This window comes from Stenella coeruleoalba (assembly GCF_951394435.1).
Source record: "Stenella coeruleoalba genome assembly, chromosome: 4".
Classification (NCBI taxonomy): Eukaryota; Metazoa; Chordata; class Mammalia; order Artiodactyla; family Delphinidae; genus Stenella; species Stenella coeruleoalba.
Window position 1 is genome coordinate 143,216,321 of NC_137149.1, and position 20,980 is coordinate 143,237,300.

A 20,980-nucleotide genomic window follows, 5' to 3' on the forward strand; every position below is an offset into this window, starting at 1 on the left:
AAAATAAATTTCATTTTGAAATAAAAATATTATTTAATAATAGAAAGTTTTAGAACCTTAAATTTTTCTATTAGTTAAGGCTTCCACATGTATAGCTGCGCTGGATGATATATTGTAAAAGCACTTTAATATTCTTAGTGGTCATAATTTTTAATTGTGAGTTGTTTGCGGTAAAGACATTAATCCCAACCAAGGAGATGAAGTTATTTCTCAGTAATCGGTCTTTAAGCCTATCTCTGTGTAACTGAAATACTTTAGAAGTTGGTGTTCCTAGTCTAAAACCAATTATTCAATTTTGCTTCAAATTCTGTGACTCATATTACCCATGAGCACAAAGACATTAGTAATATCGCTTAAATACGAGATGGGCATAGAGATTCTAGATCACGCTGCTCTTTGAATTTGTTGCCCAAGGACCATTTGAAGCAAAGGTAATTGAAAAGACACAGTATAATTTGGACTGATTCTATCGCACTAGGTAAAAGGATTGTTTTGGATAATTTAATGAATAGGTCCACTTATCAAAGGAAGAAATAAAGCCAAGGGTTTGAATCCAGAAGGAAAAAAATACAAATAAGAAACATGAAAAAGGGAAAGGGAGATAAGCTGCCTAATTTCAGGCAAAATGAAATAGAGTGAAGATAAATCAGAGTTGAATTTCAAATACATATGTATAAAATAGTTGAAGAGTGACATAAAGGGATATGACTTTCTTCAGATGATGGGGACAGGTCTTAATAGGAATATGATGAAGTTGATTTTTCTTCCAATATTCAATTCCAGAGTACAGTGATTTAGTTTGAAACTCCTAAGGTAAGTTAATTTGAATTAAATGTAATTTAAGGCCATATAAAGCTGTGCTTTCAGAATCAGCTGGCCAGTAAAGATCACATTGATTTGCTTCATTGAATTTATTCATATTGCGTTTATGCTCTACCAATCCATTATGCCTTTCAAGATTTTTCCTATATCATTTCCTTCTTGAAAACTTGCAATTGTCAGTAACAGCATCCAGACCGTGTGAAGACCTGGTAGATCTCATGGGGGGTAGAAGTTCAAGGTGGATTTATTTGTATATTACATAAGAAATCTCACTTGAGCCAGTGGTGTTATATCTCTGATCCTAAGTATGATACGACATTGGTGTTTGAAGATTTGTGGGTAGAGATCACAAGTTCAAATAACTTCAGGGACCAAACAGTACAGGTTGAACTGTGAGATCACAAGGAAGAGTAGTAAGTATATGCAATGTTATGAGCCACAGAATGCATGTCTTGCCTAAAGACAGCTGCTTTTTTAAAAAAATATTTATTTATTTATTCATTTTTTAATTTATTTGGCTGCGCTGGGTCTTAGTCGTGGCACACGGGATTTTCGTTGCTGCATGAGGGATCTTCATGGTAGCATGTGGGATCTTTTTTATTTTTCTGTAGTTGTGGCACATGGGATCTTCGTTGCAGCATGCAGGATCTTTAGTTGCGGCATGGGAACTCTTAGTTGCGGCATGCATGTGGGATCTAGTTCCCTGACCAGGGATCAAACCCCGGGCCCCATGCATTGGGAGCGCAGAGTCTTAACCACTGGACCACGAGGGAAGTCCTTAAACACTGTTTTTAAGGCACTGATGTAGGTTTACAAAACCTGGATCTAGAGACAGAATTTAGTCTGACCACTATTCAACACCTCTAACTAAACAGTCTATTAATAACGGGAATAAGACTTAGAAAAAACTAAAAATGATCTCCTAACCCTTCAATTCCAGACTCTTCCTTCAGAATGAAATTTCTTATCCTTGCTGGCCTTTTGATAACTGCCACTGCTCTGCCCATCCCTGTGAGTACTGTTCCTCAGTTTCCCACTCCATTTCCATTCTAGAGACATCGTATTTCTGGGCTAGAAAGTGTTACCTTTATCTTTTCATTTCACAGAAGAGGAAAGTTGTAGAACCAGGAATTTACCACTCTTCTTCAGCCCAAGGGTCTTCCCAGTACAAATCCCAGTTCTACATGCTATTTGCAAGCTGCATGACCTTCAGTGAGGAACTAACCCATGGCTTCCCAGACTGTAAAATGAGTTGTAAGAACTACCTCAGAATTGTGCAAGGATGATAAAAATGCATCTAACGCACTTAACAGTCCTAACTGGAACATAGGAAGCTCTCAAATAAACTTAGCAATATAGAGCAAGTATTCCACAGTGACCTAAGTCTTAATTAGGCAGTTTGAATTGAGTTTCGTTTACAATACCCTTACCCCAAACCATCTCATGTTGATTATAGACATGCGTCCCCATCTATACGAATGAGATCTATGAGTTTAAGCTCTGCTTATTATAGTCTGACTAGGTAGGGTACCTAGTAGGCAGGAACACCTGTCCCCTAAACATTTTGTAACAAAGGAGCCTTCAGAGAAGTGAGGGAGCTTTCAAAATCTGTATTTGGGGATACAAACTTTAAATTTACACTTCCATACTCTCTCCACTTTGAACTGATAAATGCTGAGAATTAAACTGAGAACACTGTTGATTTGAAGATGAAGAGGCATGCAATATGTAATTAATCTTACAAAATGTAAAAAAAAAAAAAGAGAAAACATTCTTTGGAAATAAGTTTAAAGGTAAGAAGTACAAGTTCTAAATCACTGGACAAAATTAATTCAACTTTTCCCTATTCCAGGACAGCTACGTCACTGATGCGTATAATGCTCAATAGTGGCTTGTTACCTAGTCTCATTCAGAATAAAATCTCTTTGTAATGAATAACGTATTGCCATATGTTGCTTTACCTTGTTGCTGTTATTGTTTTACAAGCTTGAACAGTCTGGAGGAAGTTCCAGTGGTCAGGTAAACTTCTGGTTGTATTTTCAAATGACATGTTCATCATTTTAAAAGTTTTCAAATGTTTGGAATGACTGACATCATGTTTCTTATTATAGAGATTTAACTTTTACCTACCACAAGGACCACCATTTTTTCCTCAGATCCCATCTCTCCCACCTCCACAATTGCCCCTGGTAAGCATGAGTTTGGGGAATCTCAAACTGCAAAAAGTATTTATTAGTTGGATGATGGTTATAACATTTTCCAAATTTTGACACAGAAATATAAGAGGCCACCAGGCATCAGCTATTCACACTACCCTCCCTGCATAGCTTGTGGTGAAGTGTGACAAAGGAGTAGCAACTTTCCCTCTAAAACTTCAGTGACTTCTTCCAACGTCTCTCTACACTTGCTATCAAAAAGATGTTTACACTGAATTACCCCGACTATGATGAGCTTAGTTACTCTTCATGAAGGGAATGCTAACCTTTTTCTATATTACCTGTTCTTTTTCTTTTTGTAAATAGCCTTGCTGTTTTCTTTTCTCTAAAGTTTTTTCCCCAGCTCTCCAGCTTTTTTTCACAGGTCAAACAATATAATTATTTTGCTCTTCTTGTACCCTTTCCAATCTCTCCTAATATCTGAATTCTTATAATATCTTTTTAATAAAGGCCAGGACAATGCTAAATACATAATAGAGTTACCTTTTTGGTACAGACCGCATTCATTTGGTTAATGTTTACTGAGTGTCTACCAAATAATGGGGTCTACAGTGAGTGCTGGAAAAACAAAAAGTATAAATAAGTTCACAATCTGATGAGGAAGAGAGATTTATAAATGAAAAAACAATGTAATTTGGTAAGTGCTTCTAGATGCAAATACAAAACCAGCTGACTTAGGCTATGTGTCAAAGAGCTCCTAACAGAGGAAGGGTAGCCAGGCCAGGTCATGAGAAGTGGAAGGGGCATTCCAGGCAGAGGGAATAGCAAGTGCTGAGAAGGACATGGCAACCTGGGGAAAGAATGAACAGGGCAATGAGGCTGCCACACAGGTTGGGACATGTTAAATAAACAGTATTTAGGCAATGATGTTTTGAAAAGTTCATACACATTTTAAAATAGCAACTTGTTTAACTTCTTGTCTATCATCTAAAAGTTTTAAAATATGAACACAATTTTGCATAGTTTTTGTTTTTATATCTAAATGTAACAAAACACCTTCCCTTTGCTTATATTTAATTTCGAACTGCTTACTTCTCAACTTTAAGTAGTCTTTTAGAAGTTGTCACTGAAGCTACAGTCCTCAATGGAACATTCTTTCCCTTTAATGTTTTCACATGGCCTAACTGTTAGACACTACATTTCTAAGTTCTTGCATTTATAATTAATTGCTAATTATTTTGGTTCTAGTCAGGGTAAGGTGCGTTGGTTCTTTTCTTTTTCTGAAATCCATACGATTTGGATTTTGCGTTAATTTGTAAATTAACACAAAATTCTGGAGTCTTGGTTTAGAATTTAGGAATTGCTACTAACGTCCTATGCTTAAAATTATGTAAATTTTTGTGGCAATAAAAAGAATCACTAGTATATGAAACAGAAGCTCTTCCTTCCACCAGATGGCCGAATAGTATGAAAAATCAGGCAAAGATGGCTTACTGTAGAAAAACTGAAGGATTTGCAAGAACTATCAACACAGAAGACAGATTCCTAGGCTTTAGGTTTGACTAATTAAGCAAAATAAGCATAGTTCTCGAAAGAAAAACATGATTTGAAATTCACTAGAATCTAATCTCCATTAACTAGAAGCTGAACTCCCTGAGAGCACGTAATTGCTCAATAAATACTGATGGATGGAGGGATGGATGGATGGAGGGATGAGTAAATGAACATATGAGAAAGCTAAAACAAAATGTAGCACCTTATTTTATTCACAATTCACTTTTTTCCTCCTTTTTGTAGATTCCAATTCCTTTTCCATTTCCTAATAATCCAAATCAGGTAATTATACTTAAAGTTTCCTTTAAGAAAGTATTTAAATGAATACAAAACAAAAACTTGAAAATTCTTTAGATTTATTTGGAAAGAAGTTGATACCAAAAATAATGGTTATTATTCTCCTTTGGGGACAATTAGTGATTGATATTTTGTCTGATTTGAGTCATTTAATGTAAAAATCTCATATATCCTTGAAACCTGAGACCTGAAACTTTCCTTGATCATGTGGAGGGAACCCAGGAGACCAGTAGAAAAGCATTTGAAGTCAAATAATCTGGGGATGCAAGCTCTGTCATTTAACACTTTGGAGTAATCTTAAACTCCTTTGTGTCTTACTTTCCTTTAGAATACAAAATAGTGAAAAGGAATGATTTATGAAGTCCATTTCACCTCTAAAATTTTGTACTTATATTTGCTATTAATGGGGGGAAAATTCATTCTTACTGAAATGGAATCTGTCCCAGAAGTCTTTGAACTAGATTTAAGGTTATGGTCAAGGTATAAAAGGATTATTTGAATTTTACTTTTGACAGGATTTTAGTAAATGAGGGGAAATTACAGAGAACAAGACTGACTCAGTCACAAGCAAAAAAATAAATTGTGTGTAACATAGCATATTAATTCTAAATTTTTAAATGATACTTTGGTTACAACTATAGGAGATGATATTATTAAAGTTTTTTTTCATAAAGAAGTGATCCCTGGGAATTCCCTGGCGGTCCAGTGGCTTTCACTGCTGGGCCCGGGTTTGATCCTTGGTCAGGGAACTAAAGATCCCGCAAGCCATGTGGTGCAGCCAGAAGAAAAAAAAAAAAAAAAAGGGATTCCCAAATACAGCCTTTTTTCCAACCTCGTAAGCATAAGTTTAATTATCTTTCTGAGAAGTCCCTGCTACGTTTGGAGTCCACACACATACACACAGAAATGTGGACTAGTGTTTCCTGAGATAGTAGGTTTGAAGGGGGTGGGTGGGTACTAAAGGGTGGAGGGGTACTTAAAATATTAGCGAATGTGAATCTTACTGATGTAATTTTATAAACGCTAAGAATTCTAAAAAGCATGTTTTCATTAATCAAGCTAACAGAAAATATATAACATAGAAAAGATAGATAAAATACTGCGTTACAACTCCCTGATTATTTGATTGTCTTTCCTCTTTTCTAGGTCCTGACACTTAATGATCTTAAAGCGGTAAATACTGCTCTGTTGATCTATAAAGTTTACAAAAATATTACTTTCGACACTCCATTTAAGATGAGCCAGTTCATCAGCAAAATTACTGTATTTATTAGTCCAATTCATTTGGAAACAAAATTAAGAACAGCTGTTAAATTCAAAGCCAAAAAAACTAACTCGATACATGCAAACAGTTCTACATTCATTTATTCAACTCATCCAAACTATAAATTGACAAAACAACGTCTTCTATCATTGCTAAGGAAGAAGGTGAAGAGTCTTAAAAGACTTAAGAACTACAGAATAAATTACTTTAGCAGAGATGAAACAGACTAGTTTATTTCTTCACTAACGAAGCACACTAGCTTAAATGCATAACACATTAAAGATGATCAAATCTAAATCCCAACACAATTTTTTTTTACTGAACTGCACATAATTCAACTATTTAACAAGGCCCTTTATTGATATATGTTATTCAGAATATTAGTTTATAAAAACACAGGAGAAATACTTGAAGGGAGTTACAAAAGAGAACACTAAAAGTTTCATTTCCCATATACTTTTCACACTTAAACATTTTCTGAAATCAAGATACATCTTACAACAGATGCATTTAACCTAGAATCTCCTTTTTCTTTAAGATTCATCATTAACTAAATGGTACACTTTACAGTTGATGGTATCTCAGAGACCTGCAGTATTCGTAAAAATGTCAAAAAGTTAGGCCTAAAAAGTTAGGCGTAAACCATTGCGTGCCTGAGGTAAAAATTTTCAGGATTCTTCACTACAGATTATTTAAAATCAATCACCCTGAAGAATATTTAAGTGTGCCAGAAACTTTAAGGTCAAACTAAATAAGAAACAGAGTCAAAAAAAAAAAAACCTAAGTCAAGTTCAAATAGCTAGTGTTCTTCCCACAATCCGCTGTTTAAGAGATTCTATAGTCCATTTCCAAATGACAAATTGTAAAAATTCTAGCATCTTTTAATTAGAATGTATTATATATATATGAATATGAATATATATTCTAAAAATGTTTTAGGAAACTACCGTCAATAATTAATTATTGATGATTACAAAATTAGCAAGTTCATTTACATTAAAACATGGCTAAAAGAGCCCTGGCCTGTGATGGGAAAGCCTAGATTGTAAGCTCACCTTTAAAATTAAATTAGCTCTGGGCTCCCCTGGTGGCGCAGTGGTTGAGTCCACCTGCCGATGCAGGGGACACGGGTTCGTGCCCCGGTCCGGGAAGATCCCACATGCCGCGGAGCGGCTGGGCCCGTGAGCCATGGCCGCTGAGCCTGGGCATCCGTAGCCTGTGCTCCGCAATGGGAGAGGCCACAACAGTGAGAGGCCCACGTATCGCAAAAAAAAAAAAAAAAAAAAAAAAAAAAAAATCTTACCTCATGTAAATAAAACACAAAGCAGTAAAAATGGAATTAATTTTTCAATAAAAACAAAGATTTTCATATAGAAAGTATTTCAGCTTATATATGTACTATGTTAAAAATAAGCTAAAAGGTAAACCCATTGATATCACTGATCATTGATTTTTCTTCTTTCACAGTTAATCATTTCTGTTTTGAACCAACTTGGGGTAAGTCCACAACTTTTAAGCTATTATAAACTACAAATCTACCTAATGGACTGAAGATAGTATCTTATTTTTTTTAATATTTAGGGCTTCTTTGGGGTAAAATTTTTTTGCTATGGTTATATTGATAAAAGCAAGTGATATTTAATCTCAGAAAAGGTAAGAATAATTCTTCTGAACCATAAAACCATATGGCAGAATGGAGCCCAAGTGATTTACCCAAATTAAATCTCATGAGTTATAAACTTGATTTCCTCCAGGATCTTTTTTTTTTTTTTTTTCTGGCTGCGCCGTGCAGCACGTGGGATCTTAGTTCCCCGACCAGGGATCAAACCCGCGCCCCCTGCATTAGAAGCGTGGAGTCTTAACCACTGGACCACCAGGGAAGTCCCTCCTCCAAAATCTTTAGATCAGAATTTCTGCAGGTCTAAAACTGTATTCTTTTCATAATGCCCAGAGCATTTGACAAAATTTCAGTTTATAGAAATTAGGTTAAGAAATTTCAAACAGTAAATTTTACCTCAAGCTTAGTTTTGTCTTACGGACAATTCATAGCAAACAGTGAGAAAAGCCTGCTGTGAAACTACCAAATCTAGAAATGCTCTAATCTCAAGGCAAGCCAACAAGTCTCCTCAACACAAAAGCATCAGCTCTCTTGATAGAAAGGCTACAGACCTTGAGACTTCTGCTTTGATTCTCACCCAAGTTTGCTTTCATCTAAAATATATACAGAAGAGAGAGAGAGACCAAAAAGGTATATTCCTTTTTAAAATATCTGAATTAATGTCAATGAAATGTCAGTATGTATTTTAACCTACCTTGAGAGAAGATGATGAATCAAAATATTCTCAATCTTGATTTTGAGAAAGAAATTGGATTTCACGCAAGTTTTCCTTCTGAAAAGTTTCATTGCCCTAAAGTGTTTATTCTGTGTTTCTTACCAATTCAAATGCTCTTACCAGCCCATCAAGGGTGAAGTGGGAGAAATTAAGCTCTATGTTGCAGAAAAGACAGTTGATGGTTCAATTTCTCAGCATTTAGGTATAACAGAACCACATTATTTGCTACCTCCCAACATTACATGATTGTACCCATACTAATCCATCAACATTAAATAAACATAATATGGGAGACATGGGTGGAGGCAAAGAAAAAATATGGCAAAAATACCTTCATATAGTAACTATAATCTGTATTGTTTATTTTGGCAGAAATAATTCTCTTACTACTATGTCAGAAGTTATATACGGTTAGTAAAATCTCCAAATATCTTTTGAGCATTATTATACATTTTTAAATACTTCTATCCTAAGAGTTTAACAGCTTCAGATTGTGCCCATATTGGTAAGCTAATAATATGATTAAAGGAGGTGTAAAGAAGACCAAATTAATTACAAGTGCTTTCTTCAAATGATGTGTTTTGAAATCAGTTTATTTATTCAAACTTCACAAATATTTTAGAAAATAACAGCAACCAACCTAAGTCCTTATACTGTAGGACAGAGTAGCATTTAGCCTCTAAAAGTGGTTAGAAATTTTAGGGGCCCTCTTTAGCATGTTTAGTATCTCGCTTCTATTTGAGTTTGAAATGCTTTGAAATCTCAAGAACACCTGCAGGCAAGACACCCTGACTGCAGCCGCTCATCCTTAGGTTAAGATATTATCAATAAATTGTCTCTGAGCCAAAATTATGTGAACAAGTTTAACAAGGCTCGCCAAATCAGATGTGGCCCTTACATTTCAAGTCACAAACCATAAATGGATTACTATGGATAACATGAGTATTGCTTAAGTAATATAAATCTTCCAAACTACAAACTTAAAGTAAGAAATCATAAAAGCTTCATAAACGTAGTAGGGAATACAACAGACAGAGAATTGGCTCTGGAACCCTGCAGACCGGGATTCAAAATCCAGCTCTGTTGCTTACGGAGTAAACCTTGGGGCAACCTTTCTAAATATCATTTTCATCTGTGAAATAGGAAAAATACCACCTAACTTCGCAGGATTGTTGTGAGGATTAAGTGATACGATGTAGATATTCAGTAAATGCTATCTATCACTGTTTTAACTGTCTCTTGAAAAAAATATTCCTTATATCTGAAATATAAGTTAATATGAAGGCAATATCACCTAGTGATACAGGAGCAGATATTCCTCCAGAAATGTCTTAAACTAAAATTTTAATCTGGTTTTTTTCTATTATAGATGGTGCTGGATACTTACAGTTAGAAGATTATCTACTTCTACCCTATCTGTAGGGTATAGTAGTTTTATCATTTTGCATACTTTGTAAATGTTCCAATGAAAACTACAAAATGCCACAAAAAATTATCTGCGGATCACGTGCTTTACTCATTCTTTAAGTAAAATTTTCATATAACCTAATATCTTTACTAATGTCAGGGTAGATGTGTCAAAACTATTAAAACAGAAGTAAATGTCATTCTTTAGGCAATTGCTCAAACTTTCTCAAGAGCTTCTGTAAGTAGTTTCAATTTTAGAGAATTCTATTCCATGCCAGGAAGAAGCAATTTCTTGCTACCAGACAGTAAACGTAGAATCAGACTCTTTCATGCTGGGACAAGGTTATCCCACCCCTCACCCAATGAGCAGATCATTCTTGTCAAGTACAAGTCCCTTGTTATGTACCCAAGGACCAGGATTTTATGGATTTTAGAAAATTAATACTGCACATAAACCTTGTAACTCTTCCAGAGAGGTTTGAGGCAGCATCCTGAAATCAAACATTCTAATGTTTCTCAGCAAAACTTATAGTCACACTAAGGGGAAAAAAGCCTCCTGTCAGTTCAGTTCAAATTTACCCCAAAGGAGTTTTGACACTAACTCGGGGTTGGGGGGAGAGAAAATAAAAAACAAAAAACACCTTTTCGATTGATTTACCTTAGCCCTAGTTCTGTCCTCTAGCTACAGAGTAAGCCTAATACTCTTTTCAAATATATGAAGGAAACAACCACGTCTCTATCCCCCAACCCTCCTTTTCTTCAGATGCCCCACCTGTAGTCCAACTGGAATGAAGATGGAATTATGACAGTCCCTACCTCAGGCTGACAGGAATTAGTATCGTGAGACTTTCCCACTGGATATCTTGGCCAGAACGTGATACACATGTGACAAGGCAGTGTTATTTTCCTTCCTCTTCCCTGCTTCCAAGAACACGTGGAACACCAACTCTTTCCTTTCCTCTGGGAATTACAATGTTAATAGTGAGTCTCTCAAAAACCTATCTCAGTCTTTAACAATCTCTTCCTAACAAAAAACACCCAAACTCCCAAAGACCTCCTCTGTCTCTGATTTCAGTTCCTTTCTGAACATCTATTTTTAATTCATTTATGGCACACACAGTTACAGTAGAGTGAAATGCATATAGCAATTTAAATTACTAGTTTCCTGCACACATTTTTTTAAGTCATAATTCTTGGAAATGAGAACATGATTTCTTGTTCGCTGATCCTGACCTTTACCAGCTAAGAGTGACTGAAATTTCCTCATAAAACTTACAACTCTAAAGGCAAGAATACATGAGGCTTCCACTTTTGAAAGCAGCTTCAACAAGATCATGTAAAGCAAAATGCAAAGCAAATAATTTAAAGATAAATCAGATTAAACAATGGTGATCGGTGCTATTCTGAAAGAAGCTTGATGTGACAGGAACATCCTTCAGACCTCAGAAGATCAATGGGGAAAAAAAAAGAAAGACAAACAAGAACTACATGGAAAGCAGAAGTTATGGCTGAACAGAAATTTACCTTTATTTAGATTCTGATTCTTCGAAGAGCATCAGTTGTTAAGTTTGGTTTAAGCCATGCTTAAATAAAATGCATACAAAATATGATTATTTATAGCTCTTTTGACTGGAAAGCAGAAAATTCTGTGTTCTGTTTCACCATATTTGCTAACTTTATTCGGATGCAAAACCTTCTAAATGCAAATCATTTTGAAAGTGAATAAAATAATCTCCAAGTGATCTACCCCTGCCCTTTTTATTTATGAGCTCTGTGACGCTGCCTTCTCTTCAGTACATGTTCCTTTGTTGCCATTTGGCTTTCGTGGAGATTGCGAGCTATAACCCATGGCAGTCAGTTTCAGAGTCCTCACTCCAGTGGGCATCTCGTTTCTCTGCCACAAGTTTGATGAATTGAAAGTGACTAGCATAAAGCTTGAGTTTATCACTGATGTCCACCCATTTCACTTTTCCAGCATCATCTCCAGCTTCTAAGGTAAGGTTATCCATTATCTCACCTGGTTACCAAAGAAAAAACATCATCAAGAAAAAGTAATTTATTCATTTCTTTTTCAGCATAATTCTGTATCTTCAAGTATTGCTACTATAATAACCTTAAATCATCATTATATTAAGTGGCCAAGTGAATTAAAAACTAGAATATTCCAAATTTCCCAAATGCCCCTATTTTAACTAAGTTCCTAAATTTTAAGTGACGGTACCAGTAAGAAAGCTTTTCTCTTTAAAAAGTAAAAATATTACCCTTCAAAAAAAAAAAGAGAAAAAAAATAAACATGAAAACTCACATCAAAATTCCAGAAGGATTACAGATTTAAATGTTAAAAAAAAATGAAAGAAAACAATTATTGATGACTCACTTTAGAGTCTTAAGGTAAGTGTACTTTTCCAAGTATGACACCAAACCAGGAACCATAAAATAAAATATTCAGTGGGGGGATGAGGTGGTGGTGGGATGACCTGGGAGATTGGGATTGACATGTATACACTAATATGTGTAAAATAGAGAATAAGAACCTGCTGTATAAAAAATAAATAAAATAAAATTCAAAAAATATTTAGAGTTATATTTATAAATACATATATATTTATTAAAATATTTATAATTATCAAAAATTAAAAAGAAATGCTTTCAATCACTGTTGGCAATCTAAATGGCATGTTTCTGTAGGACAATTTGGCAATGTTTTTCAAGAGCTTTTAAAAAGCAAATGCTCTTTGATGAGCATTCATTCAAAAAATATCAGAGTGCCTCTTATGCACCAGACTCTGTACTGGGGATACAATAAACAACCCAGCAATTCCACTTCAAAGGATTTATCCTAAGGAAATAAAAAGACAAGGCTACTGAAGTATTCAAGGCAACATTATTTATAACCAAAAAGAGAAAATGGGACATAACCGAACTTTCCATCTAGAGGGCACAGATTATTAAATAAATGATAAGACAGCTACACAATGCACTCCCATTAAAAGGGAAACCATTCTATAAATACTGATATGGAAATATGTCCATAATATATTTTTAAGTGAAAATTCAAGTAACAAAACAGAATGTACAGTGTGAGCCCATTTTATTTTAAAAACAACTATATAAAATCTGGAAAAAGATAAATCAAAACGCTAACAGTGGTATCTTTGGGAAATGAAATAACTGGTGCTTTAAAATTTTTTCCATTTTATGTCACCTATTTTCTAAATAACTCATTATAAACACTATATCCTTTATCTTTACAATGATTATCTTTAAAATAATAAAATAATAAAGCTGCTTCTTAAAAGAAAAGAATCAATTGAATATTTCAGCATAACAGGTTTCTAAATCCCAGTGCTAAAATGACAGCTCTTTGTGTATCTCACAGCAACTACAACATCCAATTTTCAATGGAGAACCAGAATTAAGAAGTAAACCTGAATCTAAAAGTTAAATTAAAATATCTGATTATCTAAATAACAGTGTCCTCTAACATGCTCTTTATCAGATCTAATAATGTCTGAAAAGCATCCTCCCCTTCTGGTCACCTAATAAATTACACAAAACAGAATTCTAAAAAGTTTAAAGTTTATAGTCTGACACATGAAGAGTTTGGAAATCATCACTCCTATCTTCACACACAAAAAATCTGAACAAACTGAAAATCAACAACTCTTTTTGGATCCATCAGAGAATTGAGGTCACAGGGCACAATGCCACCCTGAAAACTAGAGAGACAGGCAAATACAGAGAATCACAACTTACCAGGAACAGAATCCCACCTCTGGAGCTAACAAGTGGTAGAAACATTTAAAAGGTAACTGACTCATTTTTGGAAACTGATCTGTGAACTAGCTTGAGAGAGAAAATCTCCTGGAGGCACAGTCTTGGGGTGGGAGGGTCATATTTTTAGGAGTTTTATCTCAGGAATGCCACCAGGTTCTCAGAGTAAAGACAAGAAAAATCCCCACTTGCTTGCAGCAGGGAGAGGGGAAAAGTAACCATTCTGAAATTAGACAAAGCATTCTGCCCTTAAGGAAAATATTTCACCAGTCCTAACCAACCTGGGGGAAGGGAAATACCCAACTCTAGCCTCCTATCTCGCCTAAGGAGTGTGAGGGTGGAAGGAAGAAGCTGAGAAGCCGCAGTGAAGGTCACAGCCCAGGGGCCCAGGCTCACTGAAAAACTAAGCCCTAATCACTGAGTTCTCCTATGATTCTCCTCCAAAAGCCCACAAACCCCCTCCAAATCCCACAGCAATAGGGATTCCATAAAATAACAAGGGAGTGTAACTGAAAGAATTGCGTGGCACAGACCTTATTTAAGTAGTCTCTAGAGAAACCCAAAGACAACAGAAGAGACAAAAACAAAAACACCAGAGGAAATTTTAGCCTCTGACAGGTACAATTACAGCAAGTAAGTACAGCCTAACTCCTAGTCAACTAAACATAAGGCCTCACACTAAAGATCTATTTACCTCAGTCTCTTTTACTGGATACATCATGTTCACCTTTCAAAACAACTAGAAGGCATGCTACAAGGCAAAGAGCACAGTCTGAAGAGACAAAACATCAGAATGAGACTCAGATATAGCAGAGATTTGGAATTATCAGACCACAACTTTTTTTTTTAAGTTCAGAGAGAAAATAGAACAGTGAAAACAGTGATTTGAACAACTCAAACACTATAAAATCAACCTCTAGTGGGTCAGTCATTGTTTTTTAACTCCACAAATACGGAGCTAACAAATTTATCAGTACTTAAGTTGTAGAGCCCTGCTTGTAAATTATATTTGCATACTTCTCCTTCTGAAATGTTTCTTTTAAGTTCTCAATACCAGGATGAATTATCCTAATACTTTGGTTAGAGTTGTTGTTTGGAAGTAATGAAATTGGTGCTGGGAGTTTTCCGAAGTTCAACAAGAATGTAAAAGTGACAGATCTTCTAGTTCCAGCCCATTTTGTAAGGAAAAAACTGAGTCCAAGAGAACATATGATTTGCACAAGGTTATACTGAGACAGGAAGGGGGCAGGGCAAAACCTTTAAAAGAATGACAACTTTAGGGCACATAATTTTAGTCTATAAATTTAACCTTAATTTTATATGCTACCAATGGATTAAAGGATATTAGTTACTGGTAACACTTTTAAAGCTTTCTTCTACATATTCTTTTAATATAAACAATCTGCTTTCATACAAATATTATCCTATAACCGGTAGTTGATTGACTTAAAATGCTAAAATAGTCCAGATTTAACTGTGCCCCAGTAGTCTGCTTCACTTAAATTGGATCCTCTAATTCAGTTAGCTTAAAAAACATAAGTAAGATTACCTGTTTCATCATGGTAATTCACAGCTTCTGTCTCCATCCATGCGTTATCAGTGTTCCGAGGATCATCAACATAACCTTTATATATCTATTTTTAAAAGGAGACAGACCAAAAAAAAAGTGCAGGGTGAACAGGAATGGGTAGAGAAGAGCATGCTACCTTCATTAGAACCAGAAATATCCTGTTGCAAACAATGCACGTTTAATTAACATTAGTGAACTGTACACTTAAAAATGGTTAAGCTGGCAAATTATATGTTACGTGCTTTTTATCACAAAAAAAAAGAAATGTAAATATTACAGGACCTTTAATGTAGCATTCCATACACTTGTTTTACATTTCCCAGGGAGGGAATTCCCTGATGGTCCAGTGGTTAGGACTTGGTGCTTTCACTGCCAGAGCTCAGTTCAATCCCTGGTCGGGGAACTAAGTTCCCACAAGCCGCACAGCTCAGCCAAGAAAAAGTCGATGTGAAAATGAAATTAAGAAATTAAGAAAACAGGGACTTCCCTGGTGGTGCAGTGGTTAAGGCTCCACGCTTCCAATGCAGGGGGCCTGGGTTCAATCCCTGGTCAGGGAACTAGATCCCACATGCATGCTGCAACTAAGAGTTCACATGCCACAACTAAGGAGCCCGTGAGCCGCAACTAAGACCCAGCGCAACCAAATAAATAAATTTTTCTTAAAAAAAGAAATTAAGAAAACAATTCCATTTACAATAGCATCAAAAGAATAAAATATTTTTAAAAATAAATAAATAAATTTCCCAGGGAACAGTATTCTCAAGAACATTTTGAGGCAGCTTTAAAATTCATAAAACCCTCAATACCTCAGACTCTAATTTCAGAATTTAAGAATAGTCATATTTGGGCCACATGATTTTTTTTAAGAGTCTATAAGTATTTTTCTGTTTTAATAACTTCTGTGATTATAGTTTCAGACATGCAAAGATAGATTCTTCTAGTTAGAAATCTATAAATAAGGTTAGTAAAGACTAGTATTTAAGCTATTAATACATGAAAAGATTTGGATCCAGCCATCTACGACAAATGTGACCCAAAACCCAGACAGCATATTGATAGATAAATAATTAAGAAATCCTAATTCTAGAAAGAAAACAAAGCAATTCAAAGAAAAGCCAATAAAAAAGAAAAGAAAATCTACCCTTTTCCTTATTATTAGTGCACATATACCTTATAAAGTGATTTTTTTTAATCACAAAGGGTATGTAGACAAAACAGCCATGAGACTTAAATGGTTATGAACAAGAAAAACTCTGAACATAATTTTTAACATAATTTAAAATATATTATATACATATATATACATATATATATACATATATTTAAATATAAATGTCCTTTCAAAAAAGCTGAATTCATGCAAATTTTTTAAAAAAGAAAAGATTTTCCGTTAGATGGGTGAACTCAGTGTCACATTAGCTCACACCTAAAGAAAAATTAAGAGGAAAAAATGTATTATAGTAAATGATGTAACTGGCCTAAAGTTGGACTATAAAAATTTGAGTAGAAATCTATTTACAGTTAAGAGCTACAATTAATTTGTTTTTATGAACGTGTATTTCAAATATACAAGTATTTCACTTTATTCAGAAAATGATCTACCAGATTTCCAGGTGAACTTTAAGTAATTTTCATTAATCCCCAGGACTAAATCCTTCCTGGAAATCTTCATTTCTTACCACTAGATGTTCCTGGCTGAAGAGCTTGTGCAACTTTTCCTCTAATTCTCTCTTTTCAGCACCAGATTTCTGTAAGGAGTTGAGAGCTTCCTCACCAAATTCTCTTTTCAGTGTGGCACTAATCTTCTCTCCTGGATCCACCATCCCCTAAGAGTCACATTTTTGTTTAGAAAAAGTAATAAGCTTCAATTCAATCAATAGATATTTACTGAGTGATGCAGTGGACATATATTGCTCTATCTGCCCATAATCTTCTGTGATATGTTCTTCTCTAAATCATTTGTTTCTAGTAGAAGCAGCTTAGCAGCGTATCCCATATACTCAACCATAGTAATTAGTCCAAAGTTAGCCTACGGTCAACTGAGCCAGTCAGACTCCTTTCCTGGTATCTTCCAAAGTCAAGCTATGGAAGGAAGGGATGCAGGCAAGAAAGAATACAGCAAATTGATACTTTCCCCATTGGTCATTCCATTCCAGCCAAACTGACCTCCTCAGTGTTCCTAGGATATGCCAGACATATCCCAACCTTAAGGCCTTTGTACCTGCTATGACTTCTGCCCAAGATGCTTTCCCCAGATATCCATCCACATGGTTCAGTCGTTCACCTCCTTCAGATCTTTACTCAAATGTCACCTTCTCAGGAGACCTTCTCTAACCACCCTATTGAAAATTGCAAACTCTCAAACACTTCCTAATCCCCTTCCTTGCTTTAGTTTTTTTCTTAATATTGATATTTATCACCTTCTAACATTACAGTAACTTGTTCATGTTATATTATCTGTCTCCCTCAGTGGAGTGTGAGCTCCAGGAAGACAAGGATGTTTGTTTATGTTGCTCTGCTGTATCCTCAATGTCTAAAATATTAGCTGACAAAAGGCAGATGCTCAAAATATACTGAGTAGATCAACGACTCTCAAAATTATATTAACGACAACAGTTCCCTGACTGATCAGAATTTCAAATGACAATAAAAATATAAGATCCTGTGATGATATCATTGTATTTTGCATTCAGCACTGAGTGGAGTTTGACTATTTGGCTCTTATAATTAGCCTAAGCTTTTGTCACAGTCAGCTACAACCTTCATTTTCATTCCATTTTACCCGACAAAGAAAAACAGCCATTCCTGCAGATAGGAGAATGTGTATACAAAGAGCCATCCTCTCATCAAACTATCTCCATTTCACAATATGGCATAAAATATAAAACCCACTACTGAACACATACACATTTTTAAAAGCCCCTTGAAATACACTACTGACATGAACTCAGTAGAAGTATACTCTTCCTGATGATATTATGAAAACTCAAAAAACTACAAGGAACAGTAATAGTGTTATCTTTTTAAAAATACTAAAAATCTTACCTTGGGCTTGGAGTAGGTGTTGAGTTCTGAGATGAAACCCAATATTAGTGAGTACCTACTATACCAGGCTTTATATGCTATCTCTAATAATCCTGTGAAATATGTATGATTATTTTTAAAACAAAGGTCTGGACTCCATATCACTAGCTCAAAGTGCAAAGGTCAAAACACAAGCCCGGGTCTAACTCCAAAGTCCATGTTCTTTCCCAAAGGTCTTAGAATTAGACTCAGATTCTAACAGCTTTGTTGTATTATCCTACATTTGCCATTGACAATGATACTTCATTGCAAAAGAATCACTGGGGAGGAATGGAGAATAAATGAAGTAGAAAAGATCCATACACAATAACCTTGTAGTAAATAAAGCAACTAAAAAGAACTTACAACACTGATTTGACTTAATTTTAATGCTTACCCCTGGGATGGCCCATTCTCCACAGTCTTTCCTTTTTATTGCAACAAACTGTAAGATGTTTTTCCCAGAAATGGGATGGGTAATTTTATTTCCACTTCTGTCCCTTTTCCACCTATAACAGTAATGTAAGGTCATAACTGATTTAGAACAAAGACCAAGGTTCTATTTCAAGCTTAAGACAAAGCTATAAAGATATATTTTTCTTTATAACAGAGTATATATAAATTTACCTCAAATCAGCTAGTTTTGTAAAGAAATATTGTTTTGTATTAAAAATATTCTTTATTTAGCACTGTTACAAACCAAGACAAATGTCTACTTTCCATAAAGGATATTATAGTCTCCATAATAAAAATTCAAGATATAAACAGTTTTTACTACTTAAAGTAAGATTTATCAAAAAAAATTAAAAGCAGAACAGAATTTAAAAGAAGGGTCATAGGGTGGGATAGGGAGGGTGGGAGGGAGGGAGACGTAAGAGGGAAGAGATATGGGAACATATGTGTGTGTATAACTGATTCACTTTGTTATAAAGCAGAAAGTAACACACCATTGTAAAGCAATAATACTCCAATAAAGATGTAAAAAAAAAAAAGAAGGGTCATAAAAGTTTTTTTTTTTAATCCAAGGATCCTTTTTAAGAATTTTAAGTAGTGAAAAAGATCTGTAATATTTGCTTTTAACAGTTTGCCCTACGTTTTCAGAAAAGCAGATTATATGATACAGGTTCAGCTGGTCTCAAGAAAAGTGCTTCTCAATCTTTATCCCCGCTTTTGATAAAAGAAGTCTCACACTATCCTTTAATTTAATTTTATATCTCAAATTGAATTGCATTTTTTTAAAGCATCGAGGCGACATTAATTTCAGAATGTGCTTTTTCTAACCACAGCCTCCTTCACAAAGATGTTGATAAATCTCCCCTTCTCCTTCCCTACACCCACCACATCTACTTCCTCCTGCCGAATTTTAAGAATAGTTTTAATAGTCCCTTAGGCAAAGATAAAGATTTTGAACTTCCAGTACTAAACCAAAAAAGAAAGCCTATGATCTAATCATCACTACGCATGAGACTCAATAAAATATACTAGTTTAGAAGACCTAAACAGACATTTCTCCAAAGAAGATATACAGATTGCCAACAAACACATGATACGATGCTCAACATCACTAATCATGAGAGAAGTGCAAATCAAAATTACAATGAGGTATCACCTCACACCGGTCAGAATGGCCATCATCAAAAAATCTACAAACAATAAATGCTGGAGAGGGTGTGGAGAAAAGGGAACCCTCTTGCACTGTTGGTGGGAATGTAAATTGATACAGTCACTATGGAGAACAGTAAGGAGGTTCCTTAAAAAACTAAAAATAGAACTAACTTATGACCCAGCAATTCCACTACTGGGCATATACCCTGAGAAAACCATAATTCAAAAAGAGTTATGTACCAAAATGTTCAATGCAGCTCTATTTACAATAGCCAGGACATCGAAGCAACCTAAGTGTCCATGGACAGATGAATGGATAAAGAAGATGTGGCACATATATACAATGGAATATTACTCAGCCATAAAGAGAAACGAAATTGAGTTATTTGTAGTGAGGTGGATGGACCCAGAGTCTGTCATACAGAGTGAAGTAAGTCAGAAAGAGAAAAACAAATACCATATGCTAACACATATATATGGAATGTAAAAAAAAAAAAAAAAAAAGTAGTTCTGACGAACCTAGGGGCAGGACAGATATAAAGATGCAGACGTAGAGAATGGACTTGAGGACACGGGGAGGGGTAAGGGTAAGCTGGGACGAAGTGAGAGAGTGGCATTGACATATATATACTACCAAATGTAAAACAGATAGCTGGTGGGAAGCAGCTGCATAGCACAGGGAGATCAGCTCAGTGCTTTGTGACCACCTAGAGCAGAGGGAGAGGGAGGGTGGGAGGGAGACGCAAGAGGGAGGGGATATGGGGATGTATGTATACGTATAGCTGATTCACTTTGTTATACAGCAGAAACTAAAACAACATTGTAAAGCAGTTATACTCCAATAAAGATGTTAAAAAAATTTTTTTGAATATAGTAGTTTAGATATGAGTGCCCAGATTTCTTTATATTGTGGCTGAATACCATATCTAACCCATAATTCCCCCCCCCAAAAGAGTTCATAGTCTAGCAGTGGAGCTAGACATGTATGTGAATAAACTACAAGAGTGACAGCTTGATGAGTACAGTAAATAGAAATGAAAGAATAATTGGTATAAGAAGACAACATCTGTTTTTAAGGATGCCAGAGACAGGAAACAAAGTTATAAAATAAAATAATGTATTCAAGAAACTGAAA

At 35.1% G+C, this 20,980-nt stretch overlaps 2 protein-coding genes across 3 annotated transcripts in view; one reads left to right on the forward strand and one right to left on the reverse strand.

Annotated features, from left to right (window-relative positions):
* Positions 1 to 1,776: 1,776 nt before the first annotated feature.
* Positions 1,777 to 9,819, forward strand: SCPPPQ1 (secretory calcium-binding phosphoprotein proline-glutamine rich 1; the record flags this gene model as incomplete). Its single annotated transcript, XM_079919848.1, has 5 exons — positions 1,777 to 1,833; positions 2,809 to 2,841; positions 2,934 to 3,011; positions 5,976 to 6,002; positions 9,796 to 9,819. 5 exons carry the CDS (start codon positions 1,777 to 1,779, stop codon positions 9,817 to 9,819), a joined length of 219 nt encoding a protein of 72 aa, XP_079775974.1.
* Positions 6,075 to 20,980, reverse strand: part of NUDT9 (nudix hydrolase 9) — a 28,890-nt gene continuing 13,984 nt past the window's right edge. Inside the window, exons 5-9 of one of the 2 annotated variants that reach the window (XR_013828026.1) lie at positions 18,638 to 18,749; positions 16,857 to 17,003; positions 15,157 to 15,241; positions 11,358 to 11,850; positions 6,075 to 10,793 (exon numbers count right to left, since the gene is read on the reverse strand). Coding sequence is in view for 1 of the 2 variants with exons in the window: in XM_079919560.1 (XP_079775686.1) it covers positions 11,672 to 11,850; positions 15,157 to 15,241; positions 16,857 to 17,003; positions 18,638 to 18,749 (523 nt within the window). In the remaining variant the exon portion in view is untranslated. Of the gene's footprint in view, positions 11,851 to 15,156; positions 15,242 to 16,856; positions 17,004 to 18,637; positions 18,750 to 20,980 lie in introns of both variants that reach the window. The other variant, XM_079919560.1, reaches the window with a different exon arrangement.